This window comes from Eschrichtius robustus, chromosome 5, assembly GCF_028021215.1.
Source record: "Eschrichtius robustus isolate mEscRob2 chromosome 5, mEscRob2.pri, whole genome shotgun sequence".
Lineage (NCBI taxonomy): Eukaryota > Metazoa > Chordata > Mammalia > Artiodactyla > Eschrichtiidae > Eschrichtius > Eschrichtius robustus.
The window spans coordinates 56,500,337-56,522,574 of record NC_090828.1 but is presented as its reverse complement, the minus strand read 5'-3'; the positions used below and the strand labels follow the sequence as shown (position 1 = coordinate 56,522,574).

Here is a 22,238-nt window from a genome sequence, read left to right as displayed (position 1 = left end):
GGGAAGTCCCAGGATTGTATATAATTTTATACAGTTGTAGGATTAGCAGAATCTCCTTCATATTTTTGTCTCCTGGAAAGATTTATCTAAATCAAGAAACCCAAAGCTCCTTATTTAGGAGAACTAAAGCATATTTTTAAAAGTTCATGGCTGGAAGCAAATGACACTGTATTAACTAAGGCAATGATAGTAGAAGGACCAGATGAACCAGAAGGGAAATATGAGGAAATTAAAAGCAACAAATAAAGTAAACATATTCTAAAATCTAAGTGGGGATCTAAGCAAATAGAATGTGAAGCGGTTGGGGATTATTGAAAAAACAGGCAATCCTGAATGACTTTTCCATTCTTTAAGCCTTCACAGAGAGTTATTTAAATATCCTCTATCAACAATGTCTTGAGTATTACTATATTCACAGCAACATGAAAGTATTTGTCCTTGCTTCTACAAGGAAGGATATTTCATAACTGCCACTCAGGGTAATTGAATCTTCTCTACCTTTTACATGTTCAATATGATAAGACTGTAGGAGGGCCAGAGATAGGTAGCAGAATAGGAATAGCTATTATGGTGTGACTTGTTGAAAGAGCCGCTGTCGAAAAATCAAATTCCTCCACTGACTTGCCTCAGTGGCCCAAATTCCCACCCTTTGAAAATGTTTGCTTTGAGTCAAGGTATTATTGTCACAAGAAATTTTCTTAAAATATAACTCTCTCATAACCCAAAGCCATGGGACTCATTTGTCAATGTGAGCTCATAAAGGCCATGAGGAATACGGCACAGGACAGCTAAGTTTCTGTGTGCGGAGGGACCCATGGTCTGCTCTCTCCGGGTCTCAGTCAGAAGTCTCTCATCACCATACACATTAACATGCTTTTCTAATTTAATATCCCATATATCTACTGATGAGTATTTCCCTTCAATTTTAATCATATTCATCCTCATTCTTCCTACACAAATAAGCAGGCAGTTCTTAATTTACAAACAAGCGAAACATTCATATAGTAATTTCGGCCTCCCACTGGCCTACCTATACAGAGGCCACATTCTCCCTCTCCTCATCCCCACATCTTTTCCACATATTGCCTAAAATCCACTATAGAGTTTGCTTTGACTAATAAAATTCAAGTGTACCTGAGACAGAATTCAAGTAAGCTCTTTAAGACTAATGGGAGCATGACAAAAAGTACATAGATGCCAAATTGGAGGCAATTCAAATATCAAAAGGAATAATGACTGCAATTAATTACAAAACATTTAATAAATAAAAAACCCACGGTAATGTGATTATATAAGAGGATGTCCTTGTTTTTAGGTTATGCAGGTTATATCAGGGGAAAAGTGTCATGATATTTGCAATGCATTTCTATACAGATAGATGAAAAATAAATGACAGATGGTTATCAATTGTTGAACCTAGTTGGTGGGTATAAAGGTGATTTTTGTACAATTCTTTCAACTTTTCGGTATTTTTTTTTTTCTATAATAAAAAGATTGGGGGAACGTAGCCCTGAGAAAAATTAAAGGTCTGCCAGTCAATTCGGGTGTTAATCTCATTTCTTTCAGTCAGATGACTTTCTTCCAAAAGCTGAGACCAACTGTACTGACGGCAACACCCCCCCCCAAAAAAAATTCTTTTTCTTACAGTCTTACACTTCGTACTATTTTCATTTTGTGTGTGCACTGACCTTTCTCAGCCACATAGAAGCCAGGTTGCTGCGTGTAGTTAAAACTAAAATAAATCAAAATTAGGGTGGTACAGGTAGTGGTGGTATTGGCGAGCTTGAGAAATAAAGATAAAACTGAGGGCTGGCCAGTGATAGCTACCAAGATATCACAGTAAGAAATGCCAGATCCAAGTTGTTACTCGGGGCACTCCCAGTTGCATGAAAGTAATCCTGTGCTGGGGAACCTGTCCACCAAAATTAAGTCCATCTTCTTTCTAGGGCTCCCATCTCCTTCCTCTCACTCCATCTGCCTAGTTCCTTCCTAACATTTGACTCCCGTTTCATGCTGAGATTCCTCCCAGATCCATTCAAAACTCTGTGACTTGCTCCCAGGACTGGAGCTGACAATTCACCCTCAGCTTCTCCAGTTCTGAGCCCCTCCTGCCCTAGTATTGCAGTTCTACCTACCATTCATGTAGGATGGGATATGAATTTCATTAACCAGACATCAGTACCAGCACTCTACTGGGTCGTGGTCTCCTTTGAAGACCTGAGGCTTTCCAAAGCCCTCGCATCTAGTGGAATGTCATGTAGGCAGTGTGTGTATCATAAGCACACTCATGCATATTATCTCATTTAACCCTTTAAATCCAGTGCCCTTGTCCAACTAACCTAACACTCTGGCTTCACATTTCCCTGACCCCCTCACCTGAGAAGGCATCATCTCCCCTCCACTTCAGCCGGCCACTTCCATGGACTTTGTCATCACAGAGGACTCCTCCACCTCTGATATGTATCCCACCTGATCACAACCTTTGATCCCTCTAGTTCTCTCATCCAGTTATTTCCACTCTTCTTTTTTAATTTGATTGCTCAATTTTCTCCCAATCCATCACAGTCTTCACCTCTTTATCTAATCTTCATTACCCATGACCTCAACCACTCTCTTAATACTCTCAACTCCTTTGCTCCCTAAGGCCTCCAATTCCACTCCCCAATCCTGGACCAAACTGACTGGCTGATTTCTTTGATCTTACTCTCAGTCTACTGAGACATGCTGGAGGAAATTACCCAGTTAAGGAGAGTGAAGCCACCCCAGTTCAAACTGGGTTTCTGGAGGACCTAATCAGTTCTTTCACAACATCTATTCAAAATTTTACCACCCTCCACTGCCCCTAACCATCTCTGCAGATAACCTTGTTTCTTACTCATGAGGGAGAACAGAGGCCATCAGGCAGGTACTCCTTCAACTTCCTGAGGTTCTATCTACAATCTTACTTGTACTATATCCATCCTTGAGTGGGACAACCAACTCCCCCGTCTAGGCTAAGCCTTCCCTCTGTGTCCCAGAGCCCACCTGCTCCCACCTCTAAGATCTCATTCCATCCATCAGTTTTCTTTTCTCTTGCATTTGCAAATGATCCCTCTCTGCTGCCTCCTCCTGTAAATATGTTCAAGTCTCTGACTGAGATATAATCCATGTTCCATGCTCTGGGATGGAAAGTCTTCTTATTGCAAAGAGGTCAGTTCTCTTCAAACTTAGAGTTTTATAGCAAATTTTTTTGGAATTTGTTTTTGGAAGCTGACAAAGTGATTCTAAAGTTTATCTAGAAGAATAAATGGGGGACTTCCCTGGTGGTGTAGTGGTTAAGAATCCGCCTTTCAATGCAGGGACGCAGGTTCAATCCCTGGTCGGGAACTAAGATCCCACATGCTGCAGGGCAGCTAAGCCTGAGCACCACAACTACTGAGCCAGCACGCTCTGGAGCCTGTGCGCCACAACTAGAGAAAAGCCCGCGCGCCACAACGAACAGCCTGCATGCTGCAACGAAAGATCCCACCTGCCACAACTAAGACCCGATGCAGCCAAATAAATAAAATTAATTAATTAATTTTTTAAAATAATAATAAAATTAAATTTAAAAAAGAATAAACGGGAGGAAATAACCAAGAAAATATTTAAAAGCTAAAGTTTTTTTGTTTAATAGATTCTGTCTTTTAAATTATTTTTTCCATTAAATTACTTGTACTTTGCTTTATTTATTGAGGTTTTTAGCTGTGTTCATTAAAGTCTTTGTGAAACTTGGTGCAAGTGTAACAGAGCTGGGGAGAGGGCCATTCTCCCAGCCTGTCACCACTGTACCACAGCCCACAGTGCACCCTCAGAGCTGAGGGTGGTCCCTCAGAAGACTGCAGTGCTGTGTGGATGATGTTCTCATAGAGGTGGCTGGCAGCAGAGGCAAGGCAAGGTGCCATGTTAAGGAAGATATGAGGCAGATTTATTTGAGACACTCCTCAGGGAATCTCTACGATAATCAGAAGGACTTGGGAAGGGAATTGTCCCATTGCTCTTTTGTTCCTTCAGCTCAGAAAATTGCACAACCCTGTGCCCTTCCTCCCACAGGGTGTCTAGTTCTTTGTCTGTCTTGGCTAAAATAAAGAACTCAAAGAACTCTTCAAAAAGAGTAGTCTTCATTCTTCTTTTTTTTTTTTTTTTTTTTGCTGCACCATGATGCTTATGGGATTTTAGTTCCCCAGCCAGGGATTGAACCCAGTGCCCCAGCAGTGAGAGCACCAAGTCCTAACCACTGGACCACCAGGGAATTCCCCCAAAAGAGTAGTCTTAAGAAAGGCCTCTGCAGGCCCTAGTGGTCTCTTACCCTTTCTTTCTCAAGGCGTTTCAGCCTGGGGCAGAGGATGAGGCTCTTTATCCTCTGAGGAGGAGTAAAGCCTCATCGTCTTGCTGGTTCACTTTTCACCTGAAAGATATACACCTTTGCTCTATTCCTGGGGTATATTAGTTGGGGCTCTTTTGCCCCGAGTAACAGAAACCCAATCCAACTTGCTTAAGTACAAAAAGAACTTAGGCTCTTGTAACTGAAACATCAAGGGGCAGATCCTGCCTTGAGCCTACCTGGATCAAGGAGCGCAAACAATGTCATCAGGACTTGGTTCTGTGCTTGTGATCTATTGGTTCTGCTTCGCTCCCAGTTTGCTCCATTCTTGCGCTGGCTTTTTCCTCATGATGATAAGGAGGCAATAAGAAACTGCAGACTTCCTCCTTTCATTTCAGCAGCCACATTGAAAAGAGTCTCTCTTTCCAACTGTTTAAACAAAAGATTCAGAATTTAGACTCATTAACTCTATCTTTGAGTGTAATAACTCATTAACTCACCCTTGACTCCTTTCTTTCTCTCACACCACATGTTCAGTCTGACAGGAAATCTTGTTGGCTCTACCATCAAAACATACCCAGAATTTAACCATTTCTCATCAACTTCTTAGCTATCCCCCAGGTATAAGACACCGTCGTATCTAAACTGAATTACTCCAATAATCTTATGAGTATCACTACTTCTATTCTTGCCCCCTTATAATCCATTCTCAACAAGCAACTAGAGTGATCCTGTAAAGTGTAGCAAACAAACAGTTCTTAACCAGCCATCCTCCCAGGGCTCAGTGCAGAAGGAGTAGACAGAAATGCCCATCTCCCAGACTTTCCCTGAAAGAGGCCTATTTGCATACTCTAAGAGTTACTGCCTGAAGGTCCACCATCCAATCAGCCTGCATCTAGGTGATGACTGAGATACTCCCCTTTGGAATACTGACAAGTCTTGGCATACCCTCATCCACTAAGAACAAAGAAGACTGCTTAGACAATCACTAAGGTTCAAAAGACACCAAGAGCTAGGGCCAACTGAACAATAAGTTTCATCTCTTACACAACACTACTCCTTCAAGACGGGGAGAGGTGGGTGTTTTATCTAGTGCACAGAAACCAACACAGAGAGTCATGGAAAATGAAGAAACAGAGAAATATGTTCCAAATGAAAGAATAAGATAAAACCCCAGAAACAGATCTTAATGAAACAGAGATAAGTGATTTACCTGACAAAGAGTTCAGAGTGATCCTGTAAGAACTTAAGGCTCAAACTATCCAATGGATTCTCCTGTCATAGTAAAAACCAAAATTCTTGCAAAGTCCTATAATTCTTGTAAGATCATACCTCCTATTACCTCTGACCTTACTCCAATTCTTTTAACCTCTCACTCACTCTGCTTTTAGCAAACTGGCTTCCTTGCTCAAATACTCCAGATGTGAATCTGCTTCAGGGTCACTGAACTTGCTATCCTCTCTTCCTTATTCTTTATTTCCTGTTCCCCCAAATGTCCAGTGTTCAATCACTCATCTCCTTCTAGTCTTTGCTCAAACATCAACCTTCTCAGTTAGGCCATCTTGGACCATCCAAATGCATTTTCTCCTTCCTCTCCCAGCACTCCCTACCAACTTCCTTATTTTGTTTTGCTCCACAGCATCCATTTATCACCTTGCAATATCCTATATTATTTATTGATTTATTTTATTGTCTGCCTCCCTCAATTGAATGTAAGCTCCATGAAGGCAAGAACTTTTGTCTTTTTTTTCCCCCGTGATGTATCCCTAGCACCTAAAACATTACCAGGCACATGGCTGGTGCTCAATAAATATTTGTCGAGAGAATAAATGAATCAATGAATGATAAGACACTTGCCCAATCTTGAACCAGTTACCGAAGCTAGAGGACACAATGGTCTAATTGGCCAGGCCTAAGTCAAATGCTGCCCCTGTGGTCAGGGGTGGGATCAGTTTCCCCTGAACCATATCGTATAAGAAAGAGAAGTGGGTGGTTCCATAAGAAAGTCAGAGCACTATTACTAGAACCCTGAAGGGAACTAGATACTAGGCAGACAAAATTACAGATATCCATCCCAAAAGATGTGACTAGGGAAATACAGGGAAGTCATTTGTAAAAGACTTGCTACAAAGATTTTAGCCCTTTCAAATTTCCAAGTTGAGATCTGAGAGAGAGCATAGTCATTGTATGATTGTATGATTCATTAATATTTCTAGTGTCAAATTACCTCCTCACCCTTTAAATCACCTATCCATGGTGTGTGTGTGTGTGTGTGTGTGTGTGTGTGTGTGTGTGTGTTGGGAGGAGGGTGTGATTCATCCCATCATCTCAAAACACTAATCAGACCTGACCACTACTTCAGCCTCCCAGGAGGCATGTACAAATTCCTTGAGGGTTCTCAGGCATGTATACCATTCACATTTTTCCCAGGGAAAGTGGCCACTCCAGGGAGAGCAATGGGTACACTTCACAAAGTTCCTCCAGAGGTTCCATACCTCAGTGTTAACAAAACCTTATGGGAGGGAGAAGACAATGAAAGAGGGAAGGCTCCAAAAGGAAGCAGAGACAGTACTGAAAAAGAGAATCAATGTTCTTAATAAAGACAAGACAGGAGAACACCAAAAGGAGGGATAGGCAGTAATATCAATCCCTGGGTTAGGGAGGTGTTATAGACTGCATGCTTGTGTCTCCCCAAAATTCATTTGCTGAGATCCTAATCCCAATGTGGTGGGCCTTTAGGAGGTAATTAGGTCATGAAGGTAAAGTCCCCATAATGGGATTAGTGTCCTTATAAAGAAGAAACACGAGAGCTAGTGCTCACGCTCTCACTGGTTCTCTCTCTCTCCCCCTCTCTCTGCCGTATGAAGACACAGTGAGAAGACAGCCATCTGCAAACCAGGAAGAGGGCTTTCACCAGAATCTGATCATGCTAGCATCCTGATAGGCTTCCCAGCCTCTCGAACTGTGACAAATAAATGTTTGTTTTTTAGTTCACCCAGTCAATGATATTTTGTTAAAGCATCCTGAAATGACTAAAACAAGAGGATTAACGTTGAGAATAGGGAAATTAATTTGACAGCTAGATAGTCTTTTGTGACTTTGGAGAAAGAATTTCCATAACTTGGGACAGAAACTAGATTCTGAACACATAAGAAATGAGTGGCTGATGAGGAAGTGGAGGTAGATCACAAAATGAAAAATGAATAAATCATCCAAAAGAGACTGAGAGCCTGCTCTAGACAGGGCACTACCCTAGGCACCAGGGCCAGCATCAAGGTTGTACAGGGCCCTGCGTTCATAAGGGTCCTGGCTTGGCTTAATGCTCAGGTGTCACTGTCTTGAAATTTTTAATAATTTTTGAGGAAGGGGTCCTGCATTTTCATTTTGCAGTAGGCCCACAAATTATACAGTAGGTCCTGCAGAGCACTGAAGGGGACCCAAAAATTTCATTCATTGTTCATTCACTTATTTATTCAACAACAAATAAATGAATTGCTTACTATGAGCCATCCAGTCTCTGGAGACATGATGAAAAAAGGTAGCGAACATGACAAATGCATGACAGAAAATCTTTTAAGAAAATGTTATTTCTAAGAATATTAAAATGTAAATACAGCTATGACATGACATTCTACCTCATCTCCTTAGTTGTAGAGGCTATATGACCCTGGTCAATTTATTCAACTTCCTAAGCCCTAGTTTACTCACCTAATAAAAATGACAATAATAATAAGGCCTACTCCTAAGGTTGTTATGGGAATTAAGTGAGATCAAGAACATAAGGTGCTTACAACAGTGCAAGGTACAGGGTAAGTGTTCAATAATGTGAGTGACCATGATGAATTTCCAGCAGCCAGCATCTCCTGGCACATAGTAAGAGTTCAATAAATGACTGGTTTGGTAAGTGGGTGGTAAAAAGGAAATTTCAGATCAATCTGGATAGTTTTATATGTTCTGTAATGAAACAGATATGGCTATGTATACACATTTATATATACTTAAAGCTTTGATTAGGCCTAGAAGAGAATGTAAAAGCGTATGTACCAAGTTACACTGACTGCAGTCAAATCTGTGTAATAGGATTTGGGGGGAGAGATGTTTGTTTTGTTTTGTGTTTTACTTCATATACTCATTTAAAAACCAAGAATTTAGAAAAATAAAGCTATTAGCATGTTCTGAATATAGTGGCAGATAACAAAGCTTATAGTATATTACAATTCCTCCCTTCTAAGAATTACCCTCCTCCTGTCCAAAATATTTTCATTCAATTTCTCTTTTCTTTCTTTCAGTTCTGACTCTGTCATATTTGCTCTTAATTTTGGGGAAAAAAATCAACTCCTTGACTTGTAAAACAGCTTCCTCATTCATAAAATGAGGCACACAATACAGACGGAGCTTCCCAACTGGTGGACTTTGGTGTGCTGGTGTCCTGAATGTAAGTAAGAAATTGACCCCTCCTGCATGGGGCAGTTGAGAGCAGTCGGGGGCAGCCAGAGCCCTTTGGGCTACTACCTCTGGCCATGAGCAGCCTTGTTTAGGTCTCCTCAGGCACCTGTGCAGAGCAGTCTGAGGTGTATGCCAAAGAAGCAACCAGCACTTACAGTTCTGCTGTCTGCATGCGGCCAAGGAGATGCCACATCTGGCATCTATCTGCAAAGCACCCCACTGCCTGTCATGGACCGAACATCCTGGAGCCAGTGCAGGAGACCCATGGGGCACAGCACACAGCCTCAGGGGTAATCTGTCAGGGGATGAGAGAGGAACCTTGGCAGAGTGTAGTTTGCTGGTGGGCTCAGCTCCAGGCAATGCCTTTAATATCTGTCTAAACATATACTGGCCATCTCTATCCCTTTGCAGCAGTACACTCTTTGAATAGTGCCCAGGCTAGCTATTGACAATGCATGCGTGTTCTGAAAACTAGAGTTTCAATGTGGAAATCTTGATATAAAAATGGACTAAAAATGTACTATTGGGATTGAAATCCATTTGCATTATCATATGAAATTGCAACATTACATTTGTCAATAAACGAAACGGAAGAGTTGTAAGAATTGTTATTCTTTAAATATAATTACAATTGTACATTTTGAACGGTTGTATAAAATGGTTTTAAATATTTTATCACCCACTCTGACTCTTAGGTGATCAGAGCCCCTCACTGATAATTACTATTCAGAATATGAGTTTATCATTAAAAAGTCTAGATCAGAAACTGAATAAAGCCATTTCAACCATAAAATCTAATATCAAAGTATATTCACAGGAACAAATTCAAGTCAATTATTAAAACATGTGGAAAATTTTTATTTGAAAGTTTTATCCAAATTTAATTTTTAATATCTTCCCTAATACACTGTATTTTACTTTATCATAATTATTTAATTTAAAGAAAATGTGATAATTTTTTTTTTACCATCATTTAGATGCCTCTAAATCTCTTCTTTTATGTAACCTAGTGTGCTGTACAAAAATTAGCATTTTCTGGGACTCCCCTGGTGTCAAAGTGGTTAAGAATCCGCCTCCTAATGCAGGGGACACGGGTTCAATCCCTGGTCCGGGAAGATCCCACATACCGCGGAGCAGGTAAGCCCGTGCACAACAGCTACTGAGCCTGCGCTCTACAGCCCGCGAGTCACAACAACTGAGCCCATGTGCCGCAACTACTGAAGCCTGCGCGCCTAGAGCCCGTGCTCGGCAGCAAGAGAAGCCACTGCAATGAGAAGCCCGCGCACCGCAACGAAGAGTAGCCCCCGCTCGCTGCAACTAGAGAAAGCCCGTGCACAGCAACGTAGACCCAACGCAGCCAAAAATAAATACATAAAATAAATTTATTTTAAAAAAATTAGCATTTTCTCTATGTGTTGTGATGTGAAAGAAGTTGAGAGGCCCTGATATAGATTATTCACAAAATCAGTCTGCCACCCCATCCCACCCTAGGACCCTTGTCCTCTGCTCCCTACCCCATACACTCTCTGTCTCTCACATTTCAAAAACAGCCAGGGTTACAAGGATAGAAAACAGCCAAGGTTCAAGTCTGTGTCCAACAGGGTCAAGAACTCCAACAGGGATATTTGAACGAGATATCATGTGCCCCGGAGCTGGAGAGGAGGCTTAGACAAAAGCATAAAAAATAGCTAATGTCTAAAAACTACAGAATCTGTGTGAACAACGTATCTGGGAGGAATCCACGTTTTACTGTAGGACAAAAGACTTGAACAAATGGACTGACATACCGTGTTCCTGGATGGAAGTACTTAGTATCCCATCCCCCACCATTTCTCAAATTAATATGAAAACTTCATACAATTCAAAGAAAGAATAACAGAAGTTATTGATTAGAAATAACTTGGTTAGAAAACACCTAGACAAACATGCCCTAAAGTGAAGCCAAGTGATCAGTTTTCTTGCAGTTTCTCATAGGCACCTTGGTTTGAATACTATCTCCCTAAAGTCTCTAACTTCACGTTTTTCTACATACTCAGAAGTGACCGAGTTATTCAAGACTATTTCATAGTAATCAAACTCACAAAGCTTTTACATATTAACGAGACACTAAGGGTAGAAAATTTCCCAATATCTCAAGTACTATTGTTGGCTATCAGGAGTACCTGATAAGCAGAATACGTAATAATTTGCTTGTGATAATAGAATCAGAGCAACCAGAGGAGGGTTACTTTGCTTGGAGGGTTGTTTCAGCCAAGATACAGTAAGGCCTGGTGACTGGTTTCTGCCCCAGAACAGAGTACCTTTTGTTCGTGTCTCCCAAATCAAACACTGTTCCACTTGGGCAATGTTAGATAAACATCAACGAACTGTTATTCTTTGTGCTCATTTTTACCCCCAAACTCCGAGCTGACCATTCCCCACTGGTTAACAAACTGCTTTTCAAACAACTTAGAATATAACTGATTAGATTTCTAATCTTTCCAAGGGAGGGCCTGATCAATTCTAAACGAGATGCTCATATGGATTGCTACATTAAAATATAGGGCATTTCTTAGCATGGTAGGGAGACCTGTCAACTGTGGTCACTTTTACCAGCACCTTTGCTTCAATACGGATCCATAGATTATTACCTTACAGCTGTCATGGGTGTTGGAGATCACCAAATCTTATCCGCATTTTCATTAAAAAAAACTCCTAAAACTAAAGCTCAGTAAGGTCAAATGACTTAAGGTCACTTGGGAGACCAAGAAAGAATTAGATCAACTCTTTGATCTTGTTTGTTTTACTTCACAAGTGAAAATAATTAGGTAAAAATCACTCGCGAATAGGGAGTGTATCTGGTGGTCTTACTTTTAGCAATCCTGTAAATCATTCCTTAAATCCAGTCCACGAGAACAGTTCCTTCAGCTCTTTCCACAGTAACTAGAAATTTAAGAAAATAGTGCCGACAGATTTCTTGAGATATCAATGAGTACCTAATTAACTGACCTCGACCAGTCTTGCCTCAGCTCATTAAGGGTGAAATTTCAGTGTTTCAGCCGCGTTTTGAGGCCTTTCCAAGATGCCCATGATTCACATATGTCAGTGTCAGGGATTTTCAGTTCGGGCCCTCACAGTGGGCATCCCAGTCACGGACACCAGGCCCTGCCATTTGGAAACGTGCGAGGAGACGCCAAGGGGCCGAGAGGGCTTTCTTACAACCCTAAAGTACAAGAAGGGAAAATGTGGTTTTATTCAGGCGCGGGAATGAAATGAATTCGATAATGGAGACCGAAAAGCCCACGTGGGGGAGGGGAAAGAAGCGCGAGAAGAAAGGGAAACAGGCCTTTTTCTCCGGTGACGCGCGGTCACGAGGCGTTCTCCCGACGTGGGCGCCGACCATTGGCGGAAGCCTAGCTGACGTCCTTGCAGCAGCCCGGGCGCGAACGGCGGCAAGGGCGGCGCCGCACTGGAAGTTAGCGAGGCGCGCGCGCTCCCGGGGCCTGCCACGCCCCCGTCCTCTGCCCACCAACCCGCTCGTCCAGTCCCTCTTCGCGCCCAGCTGGCCACGCCCCTTCCCAACTCGCCCCTCCCCCACTAGGCCGGCGGCGCGCGAAAAGCGCGTCACGTGACGGCTGGCCCCGCCTCTTCCTCTCGGTCCCATATTGAACTCGAGTTGGAAGAGGCGAGTCCGGTCTCAAAATGGAGGTAAAACCGCCGCCCGGTCGCCCCCAGCCCGACTCCGGCCGTCGCCGCCGCCGCCGGGGGGAGGAGGTATTAGGGGGAGAGCGGGGGGTTGCTGGGTAGTGGCCGGCAAGGGGGGCCGGGCTCGGTGGGAGTGGGGAGGCCGGGTGGACTGGGTCGGCCCTCCCGCGCTCTGCGTTGAGACGGGAGGTGGGAGGGGGAGGGGAGCGGGCCTCGGAGGCCTCCTTGGGGCCTCTCGCCAGCCTTGCCGTCTCCTTGGGCCGCAGAAGTGGTCCCTCGGAGGCGCGGTGTGGCTGGGGAGACCTCGGGAGGGGAGCTGGCCCGCCGGCCGCGCGGCCTCCCATTCGAGGCCGAGGGCGGCATGGCGGGCCTCGGCGGGAGCGGTTGGGAGGAGGCGGTGGGGGAGGGGAGGGGACGAGCAGGCACATCCGGGCGAGCGAGCAGGCGGGCGGCGGCCACATTGACATTGATCCGCTGCCGCGTTACGAAATGGCGCATTGGCACGCAATGGCCGCCGCCTGGCTCCTCCGCTGGGAGAGAGAGCGTGGGATTGTAAGGAAGAGAGAGGAGGCGGCCCAGCAGAGAATGCCGCAAACGGCCTCGAAGCTTGGGGCCTAGTACTTTCAGTGATGTTCTCTCAACGCGTTTCCAGGCCTTACAGACCGCTAAGGAGAATTTTCCGTCCCGTTCTGTACCTCGCAGCACTCGGTTGAAAATAATTTTTTTTTAAGTTTGCTGTTTTAAAGTACTTCTTGATCTGCCGTTTTCGCTAAAGCCCTTAGAATTATACGTAGCTTCGTTCCATGTGGGTGAACTGCCCCATCTCATAATTAAGAGTGTGGATGTAAAATAGGAAGTTGAAATTTTTTCACCTTCGTTTTTCCTATTCTGATGGGTCGGCTCAGGTTGTACTTTCTTGTAATTTTGTTTTAGAGGACTGCAACCAGAGTCGAATTTTTCATTTGTTTGGGATAATTTCACGTGGGTTATTGTTTCTTTCTCTCAACTTTGTATTGTTAATTAGATGCATTTAACCGGGACTTGAAAAGATGAGACTAAGTGAATAAATGCTTTAGGCTATTAATCATTTAACATTTTTTCGTGGCATGTGACAGTCTCTTCATATTAAATGCCTTAACGTCTCTACTTTTAGAAGACACAGGAAGATCTTAGAATGTAAATGTGAGTGCCTCTATTTAAGGACTTTGGATGAAAGTTATCTTAATGCATATATGTATTAAGTGGTAGTTATGTGATTTGTTAAAGAAGTAGTTAAATTGTAAAACAATTCAGGTCATATCAATTTTTTTTTAAATCTCAATTTCTTTTTTATTGCGTTCCTTTCTTGTCAGACAGTATACCTAACAAGTCCAAACTGCCCTTTTTGTGACCCAGTAAAATATTGGTTTTGACATTTTTGGCACGTGGTACAAATGCAAATAGAAAATTTTTACGTGGCGAGTTTTTTCCATAGTTTTTTTGGGGGAAATGCTGGTTTAGCCTTTTATTGAGAAACACTTATTTTCACCTTTTTATTTGCTTGAAAGTGGTGAATTTCTCCACTCTTAAGTTGTAGTTGACAGTCTTGTGGTTTATAATTATATGCTTTTGGGGGTGTAGACTCAGGAGGGAAGACGAGAGAAGAAATGGCATAGATGAAACACTGCGTTTACAACACTACTGGTGTCTTAGAAACTGGTTTCTCAGTAGCCACTTCTAAAATAATCTGTCCCCAGACACTTGCAGTTGTAGCTCAAAATTATGGGACTTTTGATTCTGGAATTCTCTTGGGCTTCAATTTAGTTTTTAAGTGATGTTGGCATTTCAAAGTCTGGTTATAGGTTTTCTTGGTCCCTTTAATCAGTTGATGTGTGTGATCCTACTCCAGTTTTTAACTGGAGAAAGTGTTAATGGTACAGGAATTTGACGTTAAAGTTTATTTGTAGGAGATTAAAAGGCTTGTGCATCTTTGCATTTACCTACTAAACGAAATAATTAAAATATATTGGTTTGTTTCCTCAGGGCCATGATCCAAAGGAACCAGAACAGTTGAGAAAACTGTTTATTGGTGGTCTGAGCTTTGAAACTACAGATGATAGCTTAAGAGAACATTTTGAGAAATGGGGCACACTTACAGATTGTGTGGTAAGTTATTAAGGGAACAAAAGGTTCTTGGAAGAGGGCAGAGGACCTGTGGAGGTGTGTTTCAGTGCTTTAAAATTTTTGTTTTGTAGGTGATGAGAGACCCCCAAACAAAACGTTCCAGGGGCTTTGGTTTTGTGACTTACTCTTGTGTTGAAGAGGTGGATGCAGCAATGTGTGCTCGACCACACAAGGTTGATGGGCGTGTAGTGGAACCAAAGAGAGCTGTTTCTAGAGAGGTATTTTAATAATACCATGTTGTGTGACATGTGAAATTGTTGTAAAATTTTTGAGGGTATTTTTTTTAACTTATGTATTTTTTATTTGTAGGATTCTGTAAAGCCTGGTGCCCATCTAACAGTGAAGAAAATTTTTGTTGGTGGTATTAAAGAAGATACGGAAGAATATAATTTGAGAGACTACTTTGAAAAGTATGGCAAGATTGAAACCATAGAAGTTATGGAAGACAGGCAGAGTGGAAAAAAGAGAGGATTTGCTTTTGTAACTTTTGATGATCATGATACAGTTGATAAAATTGTTGGTAAGTAGCAGTTTCTCAGAACTTGAATGAGAAAGCAGAAATGGCTTCTTTGCTCTCTACTAAACTTGCTAAATTGCTTATAACTTTGTATTGTGCACAATAATAGCATATGAAGTGTATGGTTTAGTTTTCATGAAGTGACTATACCTGTGTAACCAGCATCTGGATCAAGAAATAAATGTTATTAACATCCCAGAACACTTCCTCATCACCACTCAAAGTCACTACCTTTTTGATGATGTTTTAATAAGTTATATAGTGATAAAGGATATCATTTATGTGTGCTTTTCCAAACATCAAATAACTTCTGTTTGTTTGTTTGATTAAACAAAATTTAGTTCAGAAATACCACACTATTAATGGGCATAATTGTGAAGTGAAAAAGGCCCTTTCTAAACAAGAAATGCAATCTGCTGGATCACAAAGAGGTGAGTAGTACCACATATACATACAAAATAGAGTTGAGCGATGTTTGTAAGGTTTGTAAAGAACTTTCTTGCCTGTGTTAAAGGTCGTGGAGGTGGATCTGGCAACTTTATGGGTCGTGGAGGAAACTTTGGAGGTGGTGGAGGTAACTTTGGCCGTGGTGGAAACTTTGGTGGAAGAGGTAGGACAGTTACCTTATTTCTAAGAACATGTCTACCTAAGTGTTATTGGTAAATTGAACATATTCATTTAATTCACACTTTGCTTTTTTTCAGGAGGCTATGGTGGTGGAGGTGGTGGCAGCAGAGGTAGTTATGGAGGAGGTGATGGTGGATATAACGGATTTGGAGGCGACGGTAAGTTTTTTAATGTTTGATATTTTGACTTTGTTTCTGTACTTTATTAAGAATGAAAGTGTTTGTTTACATTTTCCTAATTTAAAACTTGTGTGGCTTGACCATTAAAGTATGCTTTTAAACTAATACTGTAGAAAACTAGACCTTAAAGTCCTAAAGATTTAACATTACGTAGTTCTTTTGGGCTGATAAGATTTATTGTACTAGCAGTTGAGGTGGAATTACTGGTCTCAGAGGAGACTGTTCACTATTTTCCTTAGTGAGATTTTTAAAAATTGAGACAATTTTTTAATATCAGAAGATTTAAGCATTCATCCTAAGTGTTCCTAGCCCAGATTCTTGCTGTTCTATTAGCCAGGTATTACCAGGCTTTAGAGTGTTAAATCAATTCATTGACCTGTTTTCTGGGGGCTTAAAAGTACGGTAAACTAGCATTCAATAACTTGATCCTCTGTACGTTTATATTTTTGTCTGACAACCCAATTTGTTGTTCTAGGTGGTAACTATGGCGGTGGTCCTGGTTACAGTAGTAGAGGAGGCTATGGTGGTGGTGGACCAGGATATGGAAACCAAGGTGGTGGATATGGTGGCGGTGGTGGAGGATATGATGGTTACAATGAAGGAGGAAATTTTGGAGGTGGTAGACTTTCACTTGTTTTGAATATTCAGTAGTTTTTGTAGTTTCTTACAGGTGTTTAAAAACATGTTAAAACAGCATTTGGTCAAATTTGATGTTTTATAATAGAAAATACTCAAATGGTGGGAAATTAAACTTCTTACTTTGCTAGCAATTTAGTAAATTGGCAAAGTGTATTCAACCCTTATTTTTGTATTGAAATGGACATTTATCAGTAATATTTGTTGCCTGAATTTTAGTAACTCTAGGTACTTTTAAGCTGGACAGATGGAAACTGTAAATTGAATATGCAGACATGTTGAAATGAATCGGGTGTCATCTGGAGTCCAGGTGACAAAAATACTTTGAGTCTTAATGTGTCAGGTGCGTTGCAGACTCTTAAGCAGGTCTGCATCATTATTCCACGATGCTATAAAGAGCTTTGTTATGAATGCACTGAGTTTTGTTGAACTGTATTGATGTATCAACAACAGGTTTTTCTTAACAGTCAACTTGAAATGCTTTTTTGTCATTGATTTAAAAGTTACACGGTATCAGAATTAGGGTGAATCAAACACAATTTTGATGCTGTTTAGTGGTATGAAGGAGAGAATGTGCTAGGGTGTAGCATCTAATATAAACAAAATACGGTAGCTGTCTAAATACATAGTCTTTCACTCTTTGTTTTTTCCTCTCCTGCCTATGTCTGAGGTCTGCTAGCGGGCCTCTGTCGTGGAAAGAGTTTGGTAGCTCTGTAAAATCTCTTTTCAAAGAGTTGTGTGTAAGTGTTAGAGCACATGCTGCCACGATTGTCAAAAGATAATGAGTACATATATTAAAAAAGGAAAATAATTGTGTAGGTCAGCCACAAATAAAACCTTTGTAATTTCAGGTAACTATGGTGGTGGTGGGAGCTATAATGATTTTGGAAATTATAGTGGACAACAGCAATCAAATTATGGACCCATGAAGGGGGGCAGTTTTGGTGGAAGAAGCTCGGGAAGTCCCTATGGTGGTAAATAATTTTTTTTTCCTATCAAAATTTTTCATAGCCTTTTAAATTAAAAACTCATGTGTTTCTTTAAAATCTTTGTGTGTATGTTTCCAGGTGGTTATGGATCTGGTGGTGGAAGTGGTGGATATGGTAGCAGAAGGTTCTAAAAACTCAGAAGAAAAGGGTAGGTATCTTTAAATTTTTATCATGATGATAAAGAATATGTGGAACTGTTCACTGAGTGTAATAATTTTTTTATCCTGTATTATTCAACAGGCTACAGTTCTTAGCAGGAGAGAGAGCGAGGAGTTGTCAGGAAAGCTGCAGGTTACTTTGAGACAGTCGTCCCAAATGCATTAGAGGAACTGTAAAAATCTGCCACAGAAGGAACGATGATCCATAGTCAGAAAAGTTACTGCAGCTTAAACAGGAAACCCTTCTTGTTCAGGACTGTCATAGCCACAGTTTGCAAAAAGTGCAGCTATTGATTAATGCAATGTAGTGTCAATTAGATGTACATTCCTGAGGTCTTTTATCTGTTGTAGCTTTGTCTTTTTCTTTTTCTTTTCATTACATCAGGTATATTGCCCTGTAAATTGTGGTAGTGGTACCAGGAATAAAAAATTAAGGAATTTTTAACTTTTCAATATTTGTGTAGTTCAGTTTTTCTACATTTTAGTACAGAAACTTTAACAAAATGCAGTTTTGAAGGTGTTTCCTTGTGAGTTAACAAGTAAAGAAGATCATTGTTAATTAATATTTTGTATGAATTTTGCTAAAGTTAACTGTAAAGAAACACCTGCTGACTTGCAGTTTAAGGGGATCTATTCTCCCCATTTCCAAACCATGAAATGAATGGGCTCTGACATGTGGAGAGAATAGATATTTGTATGTTTGCAATGTGTGTTTTAGATAATAGAATTGGGTATTTAAATTAGCATATTTGTGAATTTAATAGCATTAAGATTTACTTCAAATGAAAAATCTCAAAATTCCTATTTGGTTTTTGTGCATTTTCTTTCAAAATGTAATCATATGATTTTAGTGTATTAGCTTTGCTGAGAGTCCTAGCTGTGTTTAGAACATCTCCATTCTACATTCACCTTGGTCACATGTGAACTGCTGCCATAGTTTTATTTGGGTGTAAAGAATGTCTCCTGCCCTCTGTTTAAATTCTGGAAAGGGATAGTGAATGTTTTCCGTTTCCTCCTACCTTAAGAAACATTCTTAAAATCTTCAAAATACAGGACCACTAAGCCTGCTCTATCTGAGCGAATTAGTGGCTACCTTTTTTTTTTTCCTTTTTAAAGCACAAGAGGCCCATAAATCTTCAGTTATTTTCCTTGGTTTAATATATATTTTTTTGATACAAGCTCTCAGAGCAAGAGAATAAAAATCATGCATTGTTGAACCCTTAACTGGCTGGCATGCTTTCCTGTTTGTACCCTCTGCATTTTACTGGATGAAACCAAGGATAGTCTAGATATAATCATCCCAAATGATTACTGTAGTAGAAGTGTAGCACAGTTGCTTAGTACAAACAAGCTTTTCACTTCCTCAAGACCTGAATTCAAATTTGGATAGAGTTTGTACTCACTAAAAATCCCGAAGAACACACTGTTATTTCCATGTGTATGCTTGAACCTAAATCATGTTGGTATGAGTTTACAATTTGGAAGACCCTGGTTGAGAAGAGTCTTAGATAACAAGGTCATATATATATATATATATATATACATATATATATAAACCAATGTCTACTGTTTCGCGCCAGCTAGTGCTTAAAATTTCATTCGAGCCCTAAGTATGTGCCCTGCTGTTATTATTTCTTGGGTAGTTGAACGTTAAATTTGAGATTCTTATTTTTGTTTTAAGAAGTACTAAGCAAAACAAGCAATAAAAGGGGGGATGGGGCGTGCTAGTGTTTGAATATGCTCTCGTTGCTCTAATTCTGTGCCTCTGTGCATTAGTATTTGGATGCATGCAATGCCAGCATGGAAATCGGTCTTCACAGACACTGCAGTTTTCCAGAAAACACTCACAAACCAATAAATGTAACAGACAACATTCCATTTGTTAATGGACATATGTGAATAAGCAGTGTAGAAAATAGGCTAATTATTAGAAAATGGTTAAGTCTCTAACAACTTCAAGTGTTGGTTATATAAATGGACACTGTCAATGTTCATAACTTAAACCTGGGTACCTGGTCAAAATAATGCTTGGGAAACATTTTATTAAAATTAAGCTAAATTGTCTCAAGTTCTTTTATTCATATAATAAAGGTTGAAGGAATGGGGGAGATTAACATTTCCTGTTTCTATGTTTGTGAAATTGTTTGACACAACCTTGACAGTATCCTTTAATGGCATATGAGGTTAATTTGTACTGTTAACAAACTTTCTATGTTCTGGAACTAGTTTAATAGTGAAAATATTGTCAGTAAGTTGATGTTTGCAACCTATAAGCAGGTGAAATCTGTGTATGTGACCTGTTTATAAGTTGTATTAGCTTAGTTCTTGTGAACAGTGTGGAAAAGTTAAGCCATGAGGAGAGCGATTTAACCAGCTTTAAAGGACCTAAGATGTGCTTTTTAAGCACAATGTGGATCAAAGGAGACTCACTAAGACAGGACTTCAGCAGCCTTTTGAGTATGGACAAGTCAGCATAAATAAAGAATGACAAGGCAGCAGCAAGAGCTTCAACTACAGAGAAGTGAAGGCATAAGATACTATGGTGATAGTGAGCAACTTTCCAAAAGCTAGTTAAATCTGCTTATTACAACTGAAATATCGAAGAAAGTCTAGCAGGAAGGAGCTCTTCGCCTTTTGGAACACCAATGAGAGATAGTTGGCCACAGTCACTAGGTCTAGCATTTAGACCTGCAAGGAAGGGCAATAAGCATTAGGTAAGGCTTGAATTTGAATTTTTTCACTAATTAAAGAGTAATTTTTTGTAAAGCAAGGTAAGAGTAATTTTTTTGATTTGCAGGTTGAATGAGAACCCTACTTGCCTAAATGAGGAATGTCTTTCCTACCATCTTAAATACGAAGGTTTCTGGCTGGGTAAGGTTTGTAGCTTACAGTAAAGCCTGATGACACCATTTGTTTCCCTATAAATTTATATTACATATTTTAAAACTATTAGATACATGGGCAAAATTGTTCAGCTGAAAAGTTTATCTTGGAGCCACATCAAACACATTTTAAACAGTTTTAAAATTTTCCCTGCAGTGACCATGAGTGTTCATCTTCAGTCAGATATATACAATTCATTGTTGGTGTCTTTAGGATAAAGTCAATTTTTGACAAGAGAAAGAGTGACCAGGTTTTTTTAAAGAATTTTTGTAATAAGCATGACTTGTAACAGAAGCATTACGCTTCCAATCCTCATTCTAGAGAAAAGAAAATCTTGGAATGAAATTTAAGAACTGTCAGATCATACAGATACAAAAATGGTCTTCGTTCAAGTGGCCTCATACATAAATAAGTTCTTTCGCATATGACTTCAGGGAATTATTTGGACTAATAGGATAAACTTTTGGTTCTTTTTTAGGTTTCTTTGTTTAATCTGTTAATCAGAGGCAGTGGGGGCCTAATTCCACTAAAGCTCCTTTTTAAGACAACCTTTCCCAAAGAATAGTTAAAATATTACTCAATTACTACACAAATCAGATGCTGATTGTTCATAAGGGCTATTATTGCTGCCCCAAAAGGGCTTGTTAAAATTTGAGGTTTGATGTTAATTCACTTTTTAAAAAAATAACACTTTGCGGGGGGGCAGATGGTTAAAATAAAACTAGTTTCTAAATTATAAGTAAGTCAAGTTATTTATATACAGGAGCAGTTAGGTTGCCACAGATTTTATTTTCAGAAAATAACTGGTTGGGTCTCTTTCTGTATCTATCTAAATCAGGACTGAATTTCTACAGAATGAAGTGTTGAATAAGGTAAATAGCCTTTTAATGATAATTTTTCTTTACAACATGTTTTTAATGAAGCAAAACTTCCTAAGATAGGAAATATTTTCTTTTTTAAAGGCATTGTTCTTTTCCAGTCCATCTCATTTCTTTATGAAATAAAGCGATTTTACTTAAATGTAGTTCCACTGTCATTTCTGAAAAATACGTTGCTGTTAAGTCATAACACCAGTAAACGAAGGAAGTTATACAAGGGAGAAATGGTCAAGGCAAACCTTAACCCATTTTGTCAAAGCAATTCATAGGTTACAGCTTTCCCACACTACATTTCTTCTGAAAAAGCTCATTTTACACTCATGTCCTAAAGAACAAAAACTATCTGGTAACAAAGACCGTTTGTTAAGGAACTGAACAGTTGAAATACACTTGGTTTTAAGAGTTCTAATATGTAAGTCACCATTTGAAACATTTCTAATTAAATGCCAGTATCTCTTGGAATTCCAGTAATTGATGTCACAAAGTAGTGAGTAAGCATGCTAATGTGCAGGGGTAATGTAAGGATTGTTAGCCTATATAAATATTCAAGATTACTTTTAAATCTCAATGTTTTACTCTGATTTATAAGACTTAAGAGGTGGTCTGTAATGGATTCAAATGTTTCATTTGTAGTATAATGAAATGTTTACAGAAAGATAACTTTTTCATTAAAATATTTTTAGAAATGTGTGTGTGGTTTTGTCACTTCACAATGTTCATGTGACTTAAATGCTGT

General features: G+C 40.0%; 1 protein-coding gene and 1 long non-coding RNA gene across 4 annotated transcripts in view; one reads left to right on the top strand and one right to left on the bottom strand.

Moving 5' to 3' along the window:
• The window catches only part of LOC137764849 (uncharacterized), a 377,089-nt gene extending 372,343 nt beyond the window's left edge, over positions 1-4,746 (bottom strand). Inside the window, exon 1 of the long non-coding RNA XR_011074074.1 lies at positions 4,582-4,746. This is a non-coding gene — a long non-coding RNA (uncharacterized lncRNA). The remainder of the gene's footprint in view (positions 1-4,581) is intronic.
• A 7,662-nt stretch (positions 4,747-12,408) lies between these two features.
• On the top strand, positions 12,409-21,644 carry HNRNPA3 (heterogeneous nuclear ribonucleoprotein A3). 3 transcript variants are annotated; one of them, XM_068544867.1, is made up of 11 exons: positions 12,409-12,541; positions 14,495-14,617; positions 14,707-14,853; positions 14,945-15,155; positions 15,494-15,583; positions 15,667-15,762; positions 15,857-15,937; positions 16,434-16,574; positions 17,446-17,568; positions 17,662-17,731; positions 20,539-21,644. In XM_068544867.1, exons 1-10 carry the CDS (start codon positions 12,470-12,472, stop codon positions 17,712-17,714), a joined length of 1,137 nt encoding a protein of 378 aa, XP_068400968.1. In that variant the 5' UTR covers positions 12,409-12,469; the 3' UTR covers positions 17,715-17,731; positions 20,539-21,644. The 3 variants fall into 3 exon arrangements, with proteins under 3 accessions (XP_068400968.1, XP_068400967.1, XP_068400969.1); XM_068544866.1 differs by lacking the exon at positions 20,539-21,644 and adding an exon at positions 17,824-18,965; XM_068544868.1 differs by lacking the exon at positions 20,539-21,644 and adding an exon at positions 17,824-18,965 and having other exon boundaries at positions 12,421-12,475.
• The last annotated feature ends 594 nt before the right edge of the window (positions 21,645-22,238 follow it).

Excerpts from the sequence above, each read along its gene's own strand:
- HNRNPA3 (XM_068544867.1), top strand. The coding sequence starts at position 12,470 with ATGGAGGTAAAACCGCCGCCCGGTCGCCCCCAGCCCGACTCCGGCCGT. Across the intron at positions 14,618-14,706 it reads GCACACTTACAGATTGTGTG|GTGATGAGAGACCCCCAAAC; the intron begins GTAAGTTATTAA and ends TTTGTTTTGTAG. Across the intron at positions 15,763-15,856 it reads TGGAAACTTTGGTGGAAGAG|GAGGCTATGGTGGTGGAGGT; the intron begins GTAGGACAGTTA and ends GCTTTTTTTCAG.